Source organism: Fukomys damarensis, unplaced genomic scaffold, assembly GCF_012274545.1.
Source record: "Fukomys damarensis isolate Sample0158 unplaced genomic scaffold, DMR_v1.0_HiC HiC_scaffold_16, whole genome shotgun sequence".
NCBI classification, from domain to species: domain Eukaryota; kingdom Metazoa; phylum Chordata; class Mammalia; order Rodentia; family Bathyergidae; genus Fukomys; species Fukomys damarensis.
In genome coordinates, this window is record NW_022900928.1 from 126,796,961 (window position 1) to 126,819,747 (window position 22,787).

General features: G+C 40.4%; 1 protein-coding gene across 5 annotated transcripts in view; it reads right to left on the reverse strand.

Moving 5' to 3' along the window:
* The window catches only part of Sphkap (SPHK1 interactor, AKAP domain containing), a 166,740-nt gene that overhangs the window by 28,596 nt on the left and 115,357 nt on the right, over nt 1–22,787 (reverse strand). For all 5 annotated transcript variants that reach the window (XM_010608140.1, XM_010608138.1, XM_010608139.1 and 2 more), the window contains exons 4-7: nt 14,496–14,555; nt 12,528–12,662; nt 4,846–5,098; nt 51–3,813 (exon numbers count right to left, since the gene is read on the reverse strand). In XM_010608140.1, coding sequence (XP_010606442.1) covers nt 51–3,813; nt 4,846–5,098; nt 12,528–12,662; nt 14,496–14,555 — 4,211 coding nt within the window. The remainder of the gene's footprint in view (nt 1–50; nt 3,814–4,845; nt 5,099–12,527; nt 12,663–14,495; nt 14,556–22,787) is intronic.

Genomic DNA, 22,787 nt, shown 5'->3' on the forward strand with positions numbered 1-22,787 from the left:
TACCAACTCGGGTGGCATGTGGCTTACCTTGTCAAAGATGATTAACTCACCTATGGTTTTGGCAGACAATCACTGCTGTGTCTTCACCTCTGGCCCCCTCGGGGACCGTTTCTTCCTTCAAATGGTCTTCTGTTTCTGGTAAGGAGCCATTTTGGGAAAGCAAAGGTTCAGGTTCTCCAGCATACTCTTCTCTCTGGTCTGTTTCAATCTGAATCAAAGGCACCCCCCTGGAGCAAAGGGACCACCTGGTGTGGCCTAGAGGACCAGCGTCATGGCTCGAGGAAGTTTCCTTCTGTGACTCTAAACCATCTCGGTTGATAAGAGGAGCAGTTTCACTTGGAGATGACCCGGGGGAATGTTCGCTTCCGCTTACAGAGTCCTTCTTCGGGGAATCAACAGACTCCTGAACCAGCGGATCTGGACCACTGTGCACTCTGCCTGCGGCTAATCTGTTTGCACCCTTTTCCCTTTGCAAGGTGGAGCTACCACAAACAGGACCGGCATCAGCTATCTCCACATCATCCACGATAATTTTGTTCTTTCTCATGAGGGCCTTGATGGAGCTGGCCCACGTTTCATGAATTAACATGTTCGTGATCTGGTCGGTCCCAACTCTGCGATACAAGCACGAGTCAGATTTGCAGAGACCAGAGGAGGAAGCGCTACTGACTGGCTGCACACTTAGGAAATCTTGTGAGCAGTTTTGGGCAAAACCATCTAAGGAGTTGGCCTTGACCGGTGCATTCACTGTCAGCCTGACGCATGGGGATCTGCTATCCGGCATGGACGACTGTCTGTGACACAGTGGGGATCGTAGAGGAGGGGATAGCAAGCCGGTGCTCCACTCGTGGCTGCTTCTTCTGGAGGAGGTGCTGTCTCTGCTTTCCCTTTCGACGTCCCTCAGCATGTACCTGTAGAACTCCTCCGTTATGCTCTCGGTGCTGGACTGCTTAGAGGGACAGCTCGGCTTCAAGCTGAGGTGGTCACTTTTCCTGCAGGCCTGTTGCATCGCTGAGTTCAGAATGCTGCTGGCGTTCTTGCCAGCGTAGTAATCCAGCAGTAATTCAAATCCTCTCCCTTCATTTTCCATCTGGTTCACCATGAACCTTGAGAACTCATCGGTGATGCTCTCACAGCTCGATTGTTTGGAGACAGAGCTGGCTCGGCTGACTGGCTGGCTTAGGGTGCTCATTAAACCCAGGCTGTTCACGTAGGCCCGGGCCTCAGAGACTTCCTCGGGGATGCTTTCGCAGCTGGAGGCCTTCAGCCGGTTCCACCTGTCGCCACTCAGCAAGCGACTTCGGGAGTAGCTCTGCGCTTGCCACACGCCATCCGCCACGGAGAACTCCGTAAGGTTCATGATCTTGGCTGCCACTTCATTCGCAAAAATGCTGACAGAATCAGGGACATCTTCAAGGTTCATCGACTCATCCACAACCCTGTTCATGAGCTTCTCTCTGAGTTCAGGATGCTCATCTGTTTTTCTCTTGATCTCACCGAGCCGCGGTGGCTTGTGTTTCCTCACGGTGCTACCACTGCTCTGGCTTTCCTTCCTTCGCTTCAAAGATTGGGAGGATATGTTTGGTGTTACCAGAAACTCGTTCCCTCTTTTCCACGCACAAAACCAGGGTTGTTTTCCATAGGAGTTGTCAAGGCAGATAGCTGCAATTTCAGTTGCCATGGAGACGACCGTCTCTGCTAGTTCTTCCGCGAAGTCTGCAATGCAGAAGATGTCTCCCTGCTTTGCTTCCAGCATGGGTTGAGCGGGAAGCACCAGGTCATCACCTAGCAAGGACCGAGTGCCTTGGACATCGTTGTTCAATTGCGTGGCCCAGCCACACTTCTCCTGGGTGTTGGGATCGGTACTGTCCTCCGCACCCTGAGAGCTGCTTCTGCACTCGCCCACTTCTGGAGCCCTTTCCGCTCCTGAAGAGGCTCTACGTTTCTTCTCCTTGTGACAGGGAATCTGCGGAGGGTTCTCCGTATCCTTTCCCACCATTCCTTTCAGTTGCATTTCCTTAGGGGATGTTTTAGCAGTAGAAGAATCCTGCACTTGGTGACTGCATGACAATTCAGATGGCAGCGTGGGGTTCTTGAACAGGCCTGGCCTCGCTCCACTCTTCTCTTGCTTTGGATGCACGTCATCCATAAGATCATCGATGGCAAGACTGTATGGACCACCAGGAGGATGGCCGCTGGAGTGTGTGGTGGTCTTTGTCCATGCTTGACCAGCAGCCTGATCAAATGGCTGGAAGCCTCGGGGTTCTGTCTCTGTCCATCGGACAGTTTCCTTGGAGAGGACAGTAGGACATTCACTGAGCCTTACCATGTGGCTCATCTTCTTGAACGTGAAGATTATCACCTGGTGGAGCAGTTGGTTTGTGCTTTCCATCAGGGTGTCCAGGGAGTCCAATGCACGTCTGTCTTCGCTGGGGTGGATTTTTTTATTTTTCTGGTGAACTTCATCAATGGAATGCTTCAGGATAACATTGGATAGGGTCTGTGCCAGGTCGTTCCTGAGGATGTTTTCTGAGCACAGGGTCTGAGGCTTTGAAGCAGTTTCTAAGATTCTCCTGTTCACAGAATCCATGATGTCTCCAATGCTGCCATAGGACCCAGGCCTGGTTAAAACCAGAGCCACTTCTGTGAGCAAAGCCTCTGCAATGGCTTCCTTTTCCAGAACCATGTTCTTCTGTGTCACTGAACTACAAAGTGGAGAGGTGGCTTCAGATGCCTCAGCTGCAGGCAAGACATTGCTTGGGGCCACCGGGCATGATACCTCTTCTCTTTCACCCAGGCCACAGACAGCAACAGCACTTGCCACCTGAGTCATCCCACATAAAGCAGATGGAAAGGAGAAGTCACTGGGGGAAGGGTCCTTGAGTCCTAGGGATGCTTGAGTTTGCAGCTCTCCACTGCCTTCCAGCGTGCAGTTTGACACTGAGGATTCCTGCTCCATTGTGATTCTTTCAGTGGCCTGGGGACTGGAAATTGTTCCAATCACAGTGGCTGCACAAGCTAACGCTACTTCTAGAGCACTCTGAGGATGTCTGCTGGGGTTCTCTCCAGAGAGAACACTTGCGGTATCAACAGAAACATCGGTGTCAAGCCAGGAGGAGACACCAGCATCAGGGGCAGCATTGCCACCATCTGGACTCTGCACAATGACGATTTTGGGGAGCTCATTCCATGACCTGGCGGCCGCTATGTCTTTGGTGGAACAGCCACTGGGAAGCAGAGCACTTCCTAGAGGAGCATCAACTGCAGGCTCCTGGGGAAGTGTGGGTTGAGACTGAGACAGTCTGATAAATGCATCTTGCAGCACAGATTCTGCTAAATTCGTAGCATACTCTCCAGTTGTAGCTTCTCCACCTTGGATAGGAGGAGGAGAATTTCTTGACTCTTCATGGCCTCTTGGGTCTAGGCTGCTGCCCTGCTCAGTGACAATGCCACATGCAGAAGGTGGGTCTTTCTTCACCACCATGGGGAAATGAGCATCCCTGGGAATGTACACTGCTTGAGATGTTTCTAGTTGCTCTTTAAAATTCTCCAAATAACATTCTGGGGCTGGTTGCTCATTCCCCACAGCTTCACCATCCCTCTGTAAGGGCTTGTGTGACGGATCTCCACTTTGGGAGGCTGTGTTTTCCAGAGCTCCTTCCATTTTCATCAATGGTGTATTATATTTGCTGACATATTTGTTTTCCAAAATACAAAGGAATTTTTCCTTCCTGTCATCCCATTCCTCTTGAGTGGTTTCCTTTGACTTTTTACTTTCAAAAACATCGGCTGACACGTTTATATTTCCATAACCTAGTGAAAAGAAAATGAAATCTACTATTATTTTTGGGATGGCAGGTTGTCATAGGTCTAAAATAATAATTATTTTATAAAATTGCCTTAAAGCACCAGCTATCTTTCTGTCCTCAAATGCAGTGTTGAGTGTGTTTCTTAAAAAGTCAGTTTGAAAAAGGCCTTCAAATTTTGACTTTAACTGTCCCATGACAAAAGAGCTTGCACTGTGGGATGTAAGTGCAAATGCTAGAGTAGAAGGTATTTAGGAGCTGAATCCTAATCACCATTCTTCTGGGAAAGCAACACAAACAACTACATTTTAGAATTTCTGGGAGGGTTGAGAGGAGAAGCAAGAATGTTTAGAATTTCAAAAGAGGACTTTATTGCACAAAATTTGCTTTGAAGTTTGCATAGGACTCGCCCTAGGAAAAAACACTATCTGGGAAGAGTTGGGAAGAGAAACCCATTTCTTGAGTGCCACTAATGAGTGAGTAGAAAGAATTAAATAAGTGTCTAGTGCGTTCTTGGTTAATGCCTTCAACTTTCACAACAGCCATTAGCTACAGGCACTGCTGTACTCTGAAATTACAAATAAGGAAACAGCAGACCTCAAAAAGGTTAGAAAGATGGCCTTAAGTCTCACAGCCGCAAAATGACCCTTCTGAGATTCAAACCTAGGCCTATCCAATTTGGCTCCTACTAATACATAGTTTTTATGGGAATCTTAGAGAAACTAACTTTCCTCCCAGTGATAGCCTCCATCTTGAGGTAGGAGAAAAAATTTCCCTTTAAAACATACAGGTTTCTTTCAGCAACTCTAAGGCATCTTTTGGGAGGCGCCTCCATCCACTTCTCATCAGAGTGCAAGAGCCAGCGCCTTCCGCAGAGCTCATTCACCCCCGCCTTCCCTCCCTCCCAAAGCAGTGAGTGACTACTGCAGTGTGGCAGCCAGACGGACATAACCGGGAGCTTTTCAGAAACCTCCCCAAGGTATGTGTACATTGTCACTCATTTCCGGATGCACGTTTGTTTTGAGTGGGACCTTCTCACCGCTCCTATATTCTTCCACCTCGCTTTCCTCCAAGTGCTCAGAGGCAGTGAGGAAATCTTCCTCAACTGAGGACCAGGAACAGTTGGTGTCATCCTCCAGTTTCAATATGTTTGTTTCCTGGTGGAGCTGCCGCTCTTGCACCAATTCCAGGCCAATCAGGAATTTATTGATTTCAAAGATGATGCAGTTCGTACTGTTCGGTCTGTTCCCTCTTGCACATTGGACCAAGCAGATATCTGGTAGCCAAGGACACTAAAAGCAGAGAGGAAAGAAGATACTGTTCAAAAGGGAAAATAAAAAGACTATTGCTTTTAACCTTTCTCTTTCCACAAACATCTCCTGTTAAAAGAAGTGGGGATCTTAAAAATATTTGAAATATCTTCTGAGCTTATGTTGATGAACTGCTTGAAAAGCATTCAAGTGGCATTTGGGAACCTAGGGTCTCTAGGAGAAAGTTTGATTTGGAAGAAAATAGATGGACTGTATCACATGTTTTGTTTTTCCCTGGTCAAAGCAAAAATTTAAATTGCAAAGTTCAACAGCCAAAGACATGCAATTCATAGGACTGAAGTAGGGAAGAAAATCCAGAAATCAGAGCATAATTCCCTCAGTACAGAAGGCAGTAGGGTTGTTAAGAGCTAGAGTTAGGTTAGGGGTGAAAGGGGGTTCGCGTGCCCTTTCGGGTGCCCCTTCCCAATTAGGCCACTCACTCACCAAGAGGTCCGGCAGGAGATCTTTATTGTAGGGAGGCGAGCAGGAGGCAGCAAGGCAGAAAGAGAGAGAGAGGAGGAAGAAGAAGCAGAAGGAGAGAGAAGAACAAAGAAAGGAAGGTCCTTTTATCAGTTTGGGGGGTGGGCTATTGCTTATTTCTGAGAGTGAGTTACTTTTGACCTATCACAGGCCAGATTGCTTTTATGGGCCCAGTCCTGCAGACACAGGTTTCAACTTTCCTGGACCACTGTGGCCTTGCGGGGGAGGGAAACCAGAGATAAGGGCATGAGGTCATTTTAGGAGCCAAGATGTACCAGGAGAATGCAGCCTGTGAGGAGGCGTCACAGCATACTTTAACATGATCAATTCCCTAACAAGGGGGAGATCTTAGGCCCTTTCTGCTAGTTTACTTTACCCAAAAGGAGACTTTCTTGCATCCTCAGGACAAGCACTACTTTTTGCAACTTGGAGTAAAAATGCTACAGAACTGAGGTTTCTACTCTCCTGCAACGCTTGGGAGACTGGGCACTAGCTTCCTGACAGCTATGTTTCAGAGAAGGTGTAGGGTCCTAGAAAAATACTTTCCTGAGTTGAAAAACCGAAAGAAAAGCTCCAAAGCATTTACAGCTAAAATAGAGACAAACAATGCAGGGTTATAAGTTTTCTAGATCAAATGCTCTAAAACAAGACACAGGTCAGGGTCTAGAGCCAGGCAAACCCTGTGCACAGTTCTGGAGGGAAATGTTCAGGCTGCCTGGGTTCCTCCCCAGGTTGCTTTCTTGTTTCTCAGACCACTATCTTTGTCTGCCTGGAAGAAACTCAGTGTCTCAAGGGCATGAGAAGTGATCTGTTGTTATCCAGTTAGATTTTATCATCTGTGCTGCTCGTCTGAAGAAGAAGAAGCCGATGTGAAGTTTAAAGCAACCTGCTGGAGATGAACCAATGTCTCTGAAAGTTTAGCATATGGAAAGAAACAAAGATAAAATGGTCCGAACTATTGACTGGTAGCCCCATCAGACCTCTTAATTCTGTTTTATTACAGTGCATATTTCTGTTCTCCAGGACACATTTCCACTGCTCATGGTATTTTCATTAAAACTGCAATAAAATCTTTCAGTTTCTCTGGCACAGATTACTAGCTAATCACAAAACCATCTTCTGCTTTGAGACATCATTTCCACAAGAGGGGAAGAATTCCAATTTATAGTAATTTGTAAAGAAAAATTCTCCATGTAGAAAAAAAAATTTCATGGGCAGGGGATCAGTAAACAGATTTATCTCTAAATGGAATTGGAAATGTTTGGGAAGAAATGATGCATGTTTAAATGCTCACATTATAAAAGTGATCAGGGGTAGTTTTGGAGTCCTTGAGTCCAAGTTCGAATGTGTTTATGAGTGGTGAATGTGTGTGCAAGCAAAAGGACACACACAGACATTTCGATTGTATTTCCTGAAGCAATTTAACTTTTCCTTACATACAAATTATTATTTATCCACCTTTGATTGAATATTAGGATGTAATCCTAAGAGAGACAACTAGACAATACAAAAATCAACCACTCATTCTCTGAGAGGTTCAGGAATCCCTAGGGGGTGGGAAATAAAGTTCATCTAGGTATGGACACGATCATGACTGATTTTTAGAGAAAGGGTCTATGCTCTTGCTTTGCAAAGCGTGTGGGCTGTGGCTGCACAGCTTCTGTCTCACCTGGAAGCACCTTAGAAAGGTATTATCTCAGACTCCACTGAAATCCCCTAAATCAGATTCTGCATCTTCAAGAAATCTCTGGGTAGTTCCCATCTAAGTTAACATTTCAGAGGCAATGGTCTTTCAGTGAACTCAGAGTGTCTGTAATCTACTTAAACTATGAGGAAGTATGGCTCTAGAAGAACAACTCTTGTAATTTTCTTTTCACTGAATTGAGACATAAATCACTAAAGTAAAACTTACTATATGCCATTGAGTGCCTATTTTATGTAAATTATGCTGTGAGGCATAAATATAAATCAGATAATGCCTTGAGAAACAGGGCACAATATATTTTATCAGTGGGTCACCCAGGGATAAAAATAAAATAAATTTGAACCCCGTGAATTGCCATACATGTAGGTAACACAGTTGTATACTGGCCATTTCATGTTATTCAAATTAAATAGATATAACATAAAAGTAAAATGTGGGAGGAGTCAAAGAGATAGTAACAGGAGCAATATGAACAGCTGAGTAAATACGTGAAGACAGACTTTTCAAATACTGCCTGTAGCATGGTGGCACATGTCTAATAACCCCAGAACTCTGGCTTACAAGTTTGAGTACAGTCTGGGTAATTTAGCAACTTGAGATCATTTCTCAAGATTAAAAAATAAATTTAAAAAGCCTAAGGAAGTAGCTCAGTGCAAAGGCCCTGTGTTTAACCCCCAGTACTGCAAAAACAAAAACAACAACACAACAAAACCACCTTTTTGGACATAAATAAATATCGTGAGAGTCTTAGCTAAGTAAAGATCTAACACTATAGCCTCTCAGACAATGCCAGATATCATTATACATTCAGGATGGTAGTTTCCTGGGCGTTCAGCATAACTTATTACCTTCAGTGTGAACATTATTTTCACAAGGTTGATGGTGCTATTGCTCTTTTACAGAGAGAGAATAGAGGCACAGAAAGGCTAACCAGTCTTTTCAGGGTTACACAAGCATAGAGTAGAAGGGTCAATGTTGCAGTCCAGGTATTTTGGACTCTAATTCCAGTGTTTCCTGTAATGTCGTGGTCCAGACAGTAAAGATCCAATGTCCAAAACGGAACTGTGGACTTTGGCAAGGATTCAGCGCCACACCCCGGCCTTTTCAAATTCATGTATGTTCAGTCAGTGATGCCTTCTATTCCAAGGACACCCACAGGAGTACAGCTTACTGTTGTAGAGAATATGCTAAGAAAATTTCGCTTTTTTCAGGGGGTGCGTACTGAGCATCGAACTCAGGGCCTTGCAGTTGTGAGGCAGAGGGCAGAAACACTGAGCTAAATCCCTGGCCCCCAAAATTTGCTTTTGTAGGAATAAAAAAGTTGCTTATACTTGTATTTTCTACTTAGCATTTTCCTGTACCATTAGTAGTCATATGGTCTTTGTGGTTATTATTTTTCCTAAAGATTTCATTGTTTATCTTAAGGCTCTCTTCTGGCAGCTCTCCTGCATGGCATGCTGGTAGATATTCATTGACCTTTTCAGACCTGTAGGTGGACAGCTGTATACTTGTTTGCATACATTAATTAGACCCACAGCAAATAAAGTCCAAGAGATTACTCAACTGTAACGGAGCCCTGAGAAAGCACAATATTGGACTTTGTTTGCCACTGTATCCCTTGCACCTCCACAAGTGTTTAACATTTTGTACATATGTAAATAAATATTTGTTAAACAAATATAAGAGCGACTGAGAGATATTATACATTTTAAAACATTTTACCAGTTGTAGTATTTAATTATATAAGTGCAACAATATATAAACAAACAAGGGAGTAATTTTCTAAAAGAAAAGACAAAGATGTGAAAAAACAAAGAGAAAACTTCTGGCAAGGAAAAGAAAAACTTTGCAAGAAGCAAAAACAGTAAATTATATACATTATTCTTGCAACACTATTGCACTTATTTTGCCCAAACAAACCTAGCCAGTTGGTAACTGGATCATACTCTGCGTGTTCCTAATACTCCACCCTGCCACCTCATTTCAGTTTTTGTTATGCTTTCTTTCTACTTCATCTTTCAATTGTTTGAATACAAAAGGAAAGTCCTTTGAATTGTCCTTTGTACTTACCAAGTTGCTCTCATAATATTTTATTTCATTTTTATTATTAGCTTCCAAGAAATTTTTTTTTCAGAAAAAAAAGACATGAAAATAATAAGAAAAAATAAGGAATGAGTAACATGTTATCTGGCCTCCTAAATGTTCACTTGATCACTGAAAATCTCCTTTGATATTATAATTTCCTGGGTCAAAGGTGTACACTGGCTTGTTTATTCCCTTTCTCTATGGGATTGGTCATTATTCCCTTAGAATGACTGATTCAGGGGCTGGGGATTTAGCTCAGCGGTTCGGTAGCCTGCCTTGCAAGCACAAGGACCTGAGTTCAATCCCTGGTACCAAAAAAAAAAAAAAAAAAAAAAAAAAAAAACAACAAAAGAATGACTGATTCAGACTTTGCGGACTCACCCAGCTCAAGTTGCCTCTGCCCATCTGTCTGTCTTTATTTATGAATAAATACATAGCCAACTTCCACGGAATAAAGCAGTCACACTAAGAATATCCTTACATGAGTAAGTACTTGCTGTAGCTGGCTGGGATAGGGTTCAGTATTGAAGTGCTTCCCTTGCACTGATGATCTTTGCAAACATACGGGCCAGCATACCTAAAAAATGACTTGGCAGCTCCACAGAACTGTAGAAAGGCCAAACGGTACAGGGCAAGCGAGGGAGAGCCTTACTGTAAAAAGCATGACGTGCTTCTGAGAGAGGTGGCTCATAAACAATACTCAATGGAGCTTAGATTGAGAAGCTATGCAAAACTGTGGGTGCTTTGTTTGTTTGCTTTGAGATGGGATGTCACTCTGGGATCTCACTCCATTGTCTTGAACTTTTGGGCTCAAGTGATCCTCTGGCTTCAATCTTCTGGGACTCCAGGCCTGAGCCCGTGTGGTGGTGCCTGGCTTTGAACACATCTCTGAATGGATTGAATGGATGGTTTTAATGAGCTCTTGGCAGTTTGACTCCCCTGATCTCAGTGAACATCTCTGTTACTTTTATGACCTAGCTTCATTTTCCCTTCTGGTTCTCATACCCCGTGGGGTACTGTTTCCAAGTAATTCAGACTGAGTTCATTTATCTCCAGCTGCACAGGCGACCATGCAAGTCAGGGCTGGCCGCTGTGAACAATGGATTCCTCAAACCGTCACGATTGCTTTCGCAAGGGGCAGGTGACATGTGACAGTTGATGAGACTCAGTGAGATTTTTGCTGGGAGCCATCAAAACGGGGATCCTTGTGTCAAGGGCTTGTTTGTAATGGGACAAAGAGAAAGCAGAAAAGAGAAAAGTCTGTGTCCTTATGACCTTGTTCAAATCCCTGCGTCTGATCTTCCTGCCACATTTGTTTATGGGAGGCAAGACATTCTCTTTTGGTTTAAGCCAATTTTCTGCCTTGTTTAATTAAAAATTCTGACCAGGGTTAATTGGTGTCGAGGGAGCTCAATTCAAGGTCAGGTCCAATTGATGCCAGCATCAATCTTCATAGGGAAATCACAAGGAAGTTGAATTTTCCATTAACCTGCACTTGGTAAGAGCTAGGAGAAATATTGTATGAAGCAGAAGCACTTTAGTAAAAAGTGTATGAATGTGTTAAAGAAAATAGGAATAAGGTCTTCATTCCACACTATATTTTATATTATAATGTATAATTTGGTGACAGACCAAAAATCACATAAAATTCACGTTAAATTTATACCACGTAGTCTTGCTAGTAGCTGCAAAATCAGAGATATATGATTATGTAGTGATAAAGCCTTCTCATATGTAAATTGATTGATCACAATGTTTATAAAAATCATTACTATACTTAAAACTCAGAGATAACGCATTTTTTCCAAAACAGTATTTTTGAAGAAGAAGCATAGTTTTAATTGTAGTTTTTATACTAGGTTGGGATACTTAAACTTTTATTCTTCTTGTGTAACAAAGAGTAATATTTATTTTATACAACACACTTTCACATATTCATTTCTTTCTACAAGTTAATCCTGCAAAATAGAAATTGATCCTATCATGATATTATGAATGGGTCCAAAATGAAATCCAAAATGATATCTATTCATTTATGTTGCTTTTCTGGCTAGCAAGATCCCTGTTGTTGTAAGCTACAGACTTCCTGTTTATTAATGAAAACTACTACACCAGTCTGCAGATATATGTCCAGGTCAAGGGGAGGTGAATGTTCCTTATCCTCTGCCTTGGTTTAGTATGAAAAGGAAAACAGTTTTGGTTTCTAAGAGGTTTAATCTTCTATTTAGCAGCCACACTTGAAATTTCATGTTATATTAATGAGCTCCACCATAGATGAAGCAAAACCTTTTATCTGGTGGAGTAGGGACTCCTTACTAGGATACAACAGGAAAGAAAATTTAGGTTTGAATATTATTTCTGAGAATTATGGTTTTGCCTAATATAGAGGGCACTTAAAACCCTTTTTTATTTTTTAGAAACCTAGCCTCATTAAGAAAATTACTCTTAGATTGATGTCTTCATTAGAAAATTATAATGGGCCATGCTATGTAAATTTTCTTTGAAAATCAATTGAATGGCTTTTCCTATATTTCTTCAAATAAAGTGCTATGTTTATATAATATCAATTAATGTTGACATACTGAATAATAATAGTAGTATTTTAGTTCCTTCGTTTTGAATAGCATTCTTTTATTTCTTAGAATTTCATTCTTCAGGCCCAGGAAATTCCTTTTCCATCACTGGGCAGCTGTTCTTTAATTATTAGCTTTGCTAGTTTGGTATTTCCCAAGGAGTAAATTACACTTAGGAAAATGATGCAACAGGATTCAGACAATATGAATTGAAATTTTGGCACTGTTCTGAAAAGAGAAGACAATTCTGTTTTACTTATTAGATTTGTAGAAAACCAAGATAAATAAGTAACGTGGGTACGTCTGCTCTAGGTCAAGTGCAATGTTACCATGAACTTGCGAATATAATAGAAATTTGGAATTGATACAAGCAAAGTTCTATCAAACTCTGAGTAGCAATATTTGGGAGGAATACACATGAAGAGTACTATCAAATACAGAGGCACCACTGATTATTATATTGTAGGTGCTTGTGTGTAGTGTCTGTTTTGGGTTCATATCAATCTATACTAAGCTGTCTAGAGATAACTTATCCTTAAGTAAATAACTGAGAACTTAAGTTTCCTACCTGTGAAACTTGAAAATCTGCCTGGAGATTTCCAGATGCTAGGCCACTTAGGAGGACAATTTCATTTTCTTTTGGCTGTTGGACGTTCATAGAGCTGATGATTTTTGGAAGGTCTGGTGAAACATTGATCAGTTTCTGTAGAGCAAGAATCATCATGAGCTTAGATGATTTTGTTTCACTTTTCAAATGCTCTTCTCACACTATTTTACATGCAAGGACGATTTACTCATTCTACAGATTACTTAATCTACTAAGGCTATTCCTGGAAGCAGCTGTATAAACTTAAAGCATAAGAGTTAAGGTTAGAGTAGAAAATTTAATCTTTAAAAACTCTTTGGTTCTAAATTTTCCAAAGTGAATATTTAACAATTGCTGTCATACCATAAATAAAAACAGGAGTTTGGAAATATTTTGCTTTAGAGAACTGTTTCCTAATAATCTTCTAATAGTCAAGAACAACAGCAACAATAATGAATGACTACCTTTGATTTTATTTTGACCATGTTCTAAGCACTATGCTAAAGATTACATATATGTTACATCTTATTGCTTTGAATCTCCACAAAAGCCCTATTGATATTATTACTTTTATTTTATACCCAAACAGCATAAGATCCAAAGATTAGTGACTTGCACAAATCTCAAAAATCAGTGCCAGTGTGTCTGTTGTAAGCTGTCCCAGGAGATTGTCTCAAGCAACTCACATAAATTCTTCAAACATGGAGTTCTTACGAGGCCCACCTGCTTTCATCCTCCCTGCTGTCTCTTTGATGGACTCTGTACAAGAATTCCATCCAATCAAAGAGTATGTAAAACCTATTTTTAAAAAATATTTGCAGCTCTGCACAGACAATGGTACTTGGAGCTTGGTGAAAAGGTCTAATGGATAATCTGTGTAAGAAACTGGGTTCTTTTTTTTTTGATACTGGGGATCAAACTCGGGTCCTCACACTTGCCAGGCAGTGGAACCATTGAGCTAAATCCCCAGCATTTTTATTTTATTTTTTGTGGTTTTTTTTTTTTTTTTTTTTGCAACTGGGTTCTTTAAGAGGCTAAGAAGAAGTGCAGGAATAAGTGAATAACTGCAACCACTGGTTACAAAATAACTAGGTGCTGAGTTAGTGTACAATTGGTCTGTTGTTGTATGACAATGAAGCTATAAATGGAATTCTGTTGTACACTGAACAGCATTAAATCAAGTGGTGAGGTCACACAAGGTCCCGAGTTCGATCTCTAGTATAAAAAAAAAAAAAAAAAAAAAAGGGAAAAAGAAAAAAAAGTGGTGAGATCAAATCTGATTAGCTTTGGGCATGGATTTAATTCTTCCCATTATACGGCAGGCTCTGTTCCCAAAGAACTAACTGGACATTCACATGCTTACATCTTGCCAAGGAATTATATCAGCTTTGCTCACAACCTGGGATGAGCTTGGGGCACTGAGCTCCTTCACGGTTCAAAAAGTAAGTTGGAGCTTCAGATGAGTGCGAGACAAGAAAGGCAAGGTTAAAAGTCAAATTTTATGAAAGCAACAAGAAGGAGCAAACCTGAGGCAGAGAGAAGTGCTGGCTTGCAGAAATCATGTTTTATAAACCCTTTGGAAGCCTTGTCAGACAGGGTGTTTCCGAGTGATGAAAGAAGAGAGTAGCTACGGAAAGCGCTAGTGGGTAATAGGTGGTGTTGGATGGAGCCATGCTGCTTGCGTGGAAAAGCAAGGTCAACAAACGTAAGAAGGCCAAGTTGCATGGGAAAGTAGCAAGGGGAGGTCAAGGAAATGGATGTGATGAAGCCATCTGTGGAAGAGCCCCTTATAAAATGAGCATCATTCTGGCACCTGTCTCACAAGTGCAAGGACTGAGTTCTATCCCCAGTACAAAAAAAAAAAAAAAAAAAGGAACGAAAAGAAAAATTAGCATCGTTTGTAGATGAATCCCTGCCATGAGCTCCTGGAAGCTCGAGTCCCAGTGTTACCTGCTGCAGGTGCTCTGTGCTACATGCATCCCTGTTCACATCCAGGTTCACAAAGCAGACCTGGGAAAGAGAGTAGCAAGGAGTCAGTTAAATGAAAACCTTTTAGAAGTCCTTTTAGTTTTTTTTTTTTTTTTTTTTGGTACCGGGGATTGAACTTGAGTCTTTGCGCTTGCAAAGGCAGGCCACCAAACCGCTGAGCTAAATCCCCAGCCCTAGAAGTCCTTTTAAAAGAAAGCAGGATGCTCTAAGCTCCTGTTTACAATTACAACAACCACTTCTGTCCATCTAGCTCTTCTTACTTCAGGCCTGCTTTATTGATGTGTTTTGTTTGTTTGTTTGTTTTATTTTGTTTTGTTTTTGGTACTGGGGAATCGAACTCCGGTCCTTGCACTTGCGCCGCAGGCGGCGGAACCACTGAGCTAAATCCCCGGCCCTAGGCCTGCTTTTAATACAGTGTGCAATAGGTGGATTTTCCTTTGCCTCTGTGTACACAGTGCAATGTAACTTTTAAAATCTTGTACAGATTGTTTCTTCGTTGGTCATCTCAGACAAAGGCTTGAATGAGTTGAAAAGCAATAGGGACAATATTAAATAGTTTCAAACAGCAACACATTTATTGTTACGATTTAAATTCTAGGTGCATCATCACATTGGTAGAAAATGACTATGAGGGCTCCAATGAGGGGTGGAGAGAAAGGCTTAAGGAATGTAAACCAAGGAGGTGACACTTGTTCTTGAAAGACATTTTTTTAAAAGGCTGTGTTTCATAGCAAAAGAGGGAGGTTGGAAAGCAGCAGTAATACTTCAATATGAGAAAATGCACTATGTGATCAAAAAACAAGAGAGGAAAAGTCTGATTATGGTTCAGGCCTGTAGAAAAGAAGTGCTGGAAATAAGATCTTGGAAGGATCATGTTAGGTGAGATAATGTGAATGAAATTTTTTATCTTGCTAAAAGCATGTGTAGTTGCTTTGACCATATGAAGCACAGGATGTGAATTATCAGGAAATTTATTTGGATGTTTGGACTTATTAGATACCTGTAGATACAAGGGACGTTCTGATTTCAATTCGATGTCTGGGGTTATGATTTCTCAGACACAGCCTATCCCTTTTCTTTTTGAAATAAAAAGACAAAAGCAAACAAGCAAGCAAACAAAATGATCGGAAGCTTTTGAGAAAGGCTCTGACAACTCTCACATGTACACATTGCTGAAGTATGAAGATCATTACTGCTTTATTCCCAGATGATGAGGGTTTTGTCAAATGTCATGGGCTCCCAGGCCCACAGTGCATTGCTAGAGAGGGCCTGGCCATTGTGATAACTTGATGGGCATCAGGGAGAGAAAAGGGCCAGGAGTTTTTGCCTACACTCCCTCCCATTCCCAGATTCCTTTCCTCTGGGATATTAGGAAGGCATTGAACATAAGTCCCTTTGCAGACAGCACTGGTGGAAGCACCAGTAGCAGATGGAGATCAGAAGCAATTCATGATCTAGAGCACTTTGAAAATATTTGTACAATAATTGCAATTTTGCCTTTGGAAAGAGAGTTCAATATCCATTAATACTCAAGGACTTTCATCAAGGTGCATCGAAAGACTGTAGTTATTGAATTATTTAGACCATTTTTCATTCATCTTCAGAACAGGCTCATTACCTCACCTTTGGAAGTATCAAAAAGCTCTTCTTATCTCATATTTCAGTGGGAGAAGGGAAAACAGAGACCAGAGACCAAGCAGAGGCATCCACAATAATAATTTTCTTCATTCTTGGTTACAAAATGAAATTCAGCTGGCCTCTGATGGAAATCTTTCACAATTGGTTTTGTTAGCTTGGCCGAGATAGAAACAAAGCCAGACCCAAAGCAACCTCTTGTTCGTATGTGGCTTTGCACGTTTCCCTGTACCCTGGTGGTTAGGATAAGCCAGGTATTTTAGTACATGCCCTTGTATGTACTAAATCCTGAGGTATGTACAATCTGGGGAAAATTTCTATAAGAAAAGGAGCAGTAAAGTTTTAATTACATATAAAAATGAATTTTTTTCAAAGAAAGAAGGAATCACAACAATATTCAATGTAGAAAAGCTTGAAATACTAAAAGTACTGAAAACTTCCTGAATGGTAACTAGTCAACCGCCCAATTATAACACCATAGTACCTTTTCCCCCATGTATTTCTAACTGCTTATTCTTTGATCCCTTAATAGGATAGAAATTTTATAAGTCATTTTCTGTAGGGAGAATAGAAAGGTCATTCTGTTGCTTTTTAACATGGTTGATTAAATTTTGTCAGCTAATCAGAATTTTATTGACAATATCTTGTACAGTTTTTTTTTTAGCTTAGTGTCAAATTTAGTGGGAAGCTACTATGTATAATTTCTTTCATGTATGAGTTCTTACAGGCTTACTTACTATTTGTGGGAACATTATATTTTTGTGTTCTACAAACATAGATATTTAACTGATTGGCCATCTTGTGATTCCATGAGAAAAGAAAAGAAATGCATGGTGTGTTTATAAATTTCAATGCTGCAATAACAAATTCCTTTCAAGAGAGGTTTTGTGTTGACTGGGTATCACTGAGAACTCAGTTTTGTATTTAAATCTTACATATCTCATGACCTGAAGAATGCTACACAGACTAGCTCCTGGCAGATATATCTTATTTCCTCTCCAGTCCCTGCATGTATTAGGCATTGGAAAATGTAGGACATTCTCATATGATGTGATTGTCCTGACACTTTTGTGTCACAAGCAAGTCTGCTATAGTTGCCACTCTCTGCGATAGAAGGCAGAAACCAATCCTGCATGGAGATGGCTAGCAGCTGCTTATGAATATGTGAAAGTGAGCCCAAACCCCACAAATATGTTTCATGTAAGCACAGCCTCACTCAGTTGCTCTCAGATCAGATCCCACAAATATCTAGTTCACTTCACTAAGGGAAAACAAGATGTAACGGAGTCTAAATGGAAAGAAATAATTGTAGTTAAATACATCACTGTTGAAATTGAAGGGGTGATCTCCCTGTGCTCCATTCTGAGCAATGGAGCTGGTGGTGGGCTCCAGTTTTAGGCTGGGGTGGGGTGAGTTCAGGGAGAAAATAGCAGCAGTGAATCCAAATTCCTGCTTCCTCCAGAAGCACTTGCTCAAGAACTCTAACTCTCATGTTCAGATACTGAATGTTACTCTCCTGTCTTTATTATAGTTTTAAACTAAAACACTGGAAGAATAAATATCACAGAGAAAATGGTGTCACTTTGTGGTTTTCATATCTACATAATCTAATAAAATGGTCTTTAAGCTCTGTATATACAGTAGAACTCTGAATGTGCAATGGCTATATTCTATTTTCTTTGGTATTATGGGTTATTTTAGTCAAACAATCTTGATTATTTTTCTATTTATAACTTTTTTTATAACTAGAGTTTGTTGTGAAATTTTTGAAATTAAACTTTTGCTGTGAAATTTTATTGGTTCCTTATACAATATATTTTTGCAAAATGCTATTCTGAGAAAAAAGCTGACATGAAAATCCAGCAAAGTGAGACAAAGTAACATAATTTGTAATTCACAGTAACTTCTGTGAGGTAACTGCATTTACAAACCAAGTCAGACAAAAACAGTGCTACTATATCTGTTAAAAAAACCCACAAACACATGTGAAAGGAACTTGATTGCCAACATCAAGCCCAGATTGTGGACAGTTTTATGTTTCCCTGTATTAATTTTAGTTGGCATTTTAGACGGTGTAGAGAGTCAAACACAACAGTGAAGGTCAGTGTATTAAGCACCCACTTAGGGAAAATTAGTGGGACACCTTTGACTTGCTCTGCTGAGAAAGTCCCCAACTCTCTTGAAGTTAATTAAAATCCAATAAGGAAATCATTTTTATGGAGATTCTGTTTAAAAAATGTTAATCAAAAGGAATATATCAAAATGCCTTTAAAACCTAGGCATTTGAATGATGAATACAACCAAATATGTACTTATGGTTTATTCTGCCCCCCCCCCAAAAAAAAACCAATTTCTTCTTTCCACAGCATCTCACAATGCAGCCATCTGGCCATGTGAAATGCGACAAGATCTCATAAATTGGTGGTATCAAAATGCTGATCCACATAGCTTCCAAAGGAAAAAAAATGCCTTCTTTCTTCTCCCAACTAAAAGTCATTCACTGGATTCAAGGATGCTGGACCAAAATTATCTTCTAAAGAGTCACATTTTCTCTGATTAGTACTTTAGACTGATGCTATTAAAATGGTAATTTTTACATCAGTGTTGGTACGCTATCAGCCTGCCAGACATTCTGAACACACGACCATTTGGGAAAATACTGCATTTGTATCCAATTTTCCCTTTGAAATGATTGTAGCACTCACATAAAATGAAATATAAAATTTTATTTATACTTGAGACCATCAAACTTCTCTGCTTTTTATTGTCAATATTTAAAAAATAGATTTGAAATGCTGTCTCAGAAGCAGCTATGCAAGCTGTTTGTGAAGAGATACTAAAAAAGTATAGAAAGTTCTAAAAGATGAGAGATCTTTTAACCATACATTAATCAGTTTTACTGCTAGCATAAAAAAAAAACTAGTTTAAAAAGTCTCTAAGTGACTATTTATACCCAGTGAAAACTAGAACCAATGAACTAATTAATTTTTATACTTAAGCTGCTTGGAAAAAATGTGCTGTGGGTTATATAAAAATAAAGTGGCAGTTGAAAATCTTTATATTTTGCATATACAACACTGTTTTCCTGTATGATTTTTTTTAGGAATAGCCTGTCTGTGGCTTATTAGCCTTTGGCAATTCCTCCAGTGTGACTATTTTGTTTTCTGTCAAGCAGCAGTTATCGGCTGAATTTCCCTCTATGCCAACACTATTCTGATCATGTGAGACCTGTTCTCTATATTTAAGGAGACTTTCTATACATTATTTCTTCCTCTGGGATCAACATCGTTGAACTCTGAGAGTTCTTAGAGAGGCTAAATCATGATTCTCCAAGTATTTGTTTGCAATAAGGCAGTTCTGCCTTCCTCGAAATCTTAAGACCCCCCTAAAGAGAGTACAATCTTGGCCTGAAGTAATTGTACACTACATGCTTGCTGAGTGAACCTAGGTGGTGATGGTAAGATAGTGGCCACGGGAAGACTGGCTGCTGGCTTTGTCCTCCTTCCTGGGCTCTGTGGAGAAGGAGACTGTGGCCATGTTCAGTGGCTTGTCAGTTGTCATATGGACCCTAGCAACTGAGTAGCTAGTGACCTTCTACTACTCTACTCAGGAGCCTAAGGCAAACAATAATCATGAACATCCTTCTGACTTCCTGAAAGGGGAGGGAAGAGAATGAACCGGAAATTAGGAAGTCACAGTGTGAGAGAGGACGAGAGAGGGAGAGCGGGGGAGGGAGAGAGAGGGAGAGAGACAGAAAGAGCGGGTGAGAGAGGGAGAGAGTGAGAGAGAAAATCAAGAACATCAGTAGAGCGTGACAACGTAATTTGGCCTCTCCTACAATAAATTGTGCTAGAGTTCTGAAGACTCAGTCAAAGCTTTGGCTCCCCAACTGCAGAAGAAATAATACCAAGAATCATTAAATGAGATCATATCAAATTCAAAAGCTTCTGTATAGCAAATGAAACAACCAACAGGGTGAAGAGGCAACCTACAGAAAGAGACAAAAGTTTGCCTAGCTACTTCTCAGAGGGCAGATAGGTAGGATATATAAAGAGTTTTTGAAAAACATGCTGTGTTTCTGCTTCTTTTTAGTATATGTGCTGCCCAAGCGAGCACTGTTTCTGCTTCTTAATGGGCTTTATGACTATCAGCGCTGAGCCAGTGTGGATGGCAGGATTTCTTTGGGCAGAATTCTCACATTTTACATATTCCTGGGCTCTCACCCCAGATGTTCAATCACATGTTTTTGTGTTAGAGCCTGAGGATATTATTACTTCTCTTATTAGTAGCATTATTATTTATTTATTGTAAAATATGACAGCTTTCTTGGGATATCATCTACACGACATGGCCATGTTAAATATAGATTTGGGTGGCTTTTAGTATATTCTTCATTCCCAGAAGAAATGGTATCCGTTAGCACTCACTCTCCATTTTCCTGCAGATACCCTCTCCCTGGTGCTAAGCAACTATTAAACTTCTCTGTATCTGTGTAGCTTTTCCTGCTTTGGAAATCTAGCATAAATGTAAAACACAACACGTGGCTTCACCGTGAGTGGCTTAGCACAAGATTCATCTATATCATAATGTGCATTAGTTGTTCATTTGTTTTTTTGAGTTTTAGTTTATTAGTACAAGAGTGTGCTACACAGTTTAGACTCCTTGTGGGAAGGTGGTGCATGTATATAACACATCTTAATTCCTTATTGAGGTATATTTCGTTGTATGCATATATTGTATTGACACACATTGTATTAGTTTGGGGACTTTTGGATTGTTTCTGAGGAAGTATCTATCTCTCCTGGTGAAGATTTGGAAAATACAGACTAAGATGATCTTTCACTGTGATTCTGTTGTCTCCCATCTCGGCAGTATGAGCTTGCCATTGCTGTTTCTTCCTACTGAAAGGTATTTAAGAAGAAAGAGTGCCCATGGATGGTGGGGGAAGAAGTGAGTCAAATTTTCCTCAGAGATGGCTTTATCTGAATGCTGTACTTTGTGAGAAATGAATATGGTAGAAATGGCTCCGCCCTGCTTGCAACCCTTCATAGAAGTTATTTAGATCACTTATGTGCAAAGAAAGTTGGATAATTTTCTGAACTCTCAAGATTCATACCCTGAGATAGCGCAGGCAAAGAAAAGTTGATGAATTATTAAGTAGATGAATTATCACAGGCACTTCAGATGAGGGTGAATATCTCCTATCCTACAGCAAAGCCTTTGGTCCCTTTGCAGTTGAGATGATTTCCCAACCTTCCTCTTTGCTTACTGTGATGAATTCAGAATCCAGAGAGCCGCAGGAATCTCTAGCAAGTTTACTATTTCTGGAGATCATAGAACTAATGTGTATAGGAGTGGAGGGGTAGTTGGAGGAGTCTTGTCTCCTGATGGATGGGAATGATGGATGTGGTGCTATTTGCTGGACTCAAATCACAGATTAAATTCCAACCTGCTATCCAGTTTCAAATGTTGTTTATAGACATCCCAAAAATAGCTTCATCCTTAAACTGCTTTAATAAATACACTCTCGTCACTACAGGGTGCCTCTCGCTCCAACTTGCAAGTCTATTGGATTTGGTTAAGCATACTCTAGGGAAAGAAAGGCAGAGGGAGCAGGGCTATGCCCAAATAGCTCAGGTCACCTGAGTCTTAATGAATATCCGTGATGAAAGCAAAAAGAAAACTGTAGAAGTGAATCCACTATATAGAAAATAATCACCTTGTTTGCCAATCTTCCAAAGTAATCCTGCATTTTCTTTCTTTCTTGAAAATGTAAGACTTTTTCAGTAATTAATTTGATGCTATCAAAATGCTGATCCAAAAGCTCATGGCCTGTAAGTGAGTTACCTGTGGTGACCCCCAAGTTGGTCCTCAGGATGCTCCCCAAAGGCGGGAGTTTCCTTTCCCCCTTTAAGCACAGAGAGGTAATGCATGGGCCAAAGAAGGATGCATTCTGGCCACAGCGAAGCTTAACTTGAAATCTTAGTGTCCTCCTTTCCTGATCATGCAGTCTTGACAAAACACTTGAAAATGGGAATAATGAAATACTTGCTTTGCAGAACTTCTGTGCAGAGCAGATGAAATATAAAGTACAGAAAGCACTGTGTTTTCTATTCCATTTCCCTGGGCAGGCTTCAACGCAGAGAAAATTAGATGACATACATATTCTTGATTTCTGAATAATAGCTATGCTAGTGAACTGTGAAATATCACTGCTTTTCAATTTCTTTCAAGGAAAATGGCAATTGCATAAGGTTCAAGATAAATAATTTGAGCAAGAATATTTACAAAGAACAGTTATTTCTGACAGATTAAAACAATTAAAGTTTGTTTTGTTGTCTGTAATTACTCTTTTTGCCACCCAAACTCTATTTTCTTGGCATATAAATATTTACTTCAGTTTTAAAAAAACAATATTTGTTGACCAAAGCATAATTTGCTTTTTCTTTTTCTTAACCTTTATTACTTATGTGTAAGTACAGAATGTTACCTTGGTTTTCAGGGCTATGGAACATTTAAAAATGCCTTTCCTCTTATTTCCAACAGCATTTATAACTTAATTCATCTAAATGCACACCATTTATGGGGCTGGCTCTTATCTTATGTAATAAGCATTAC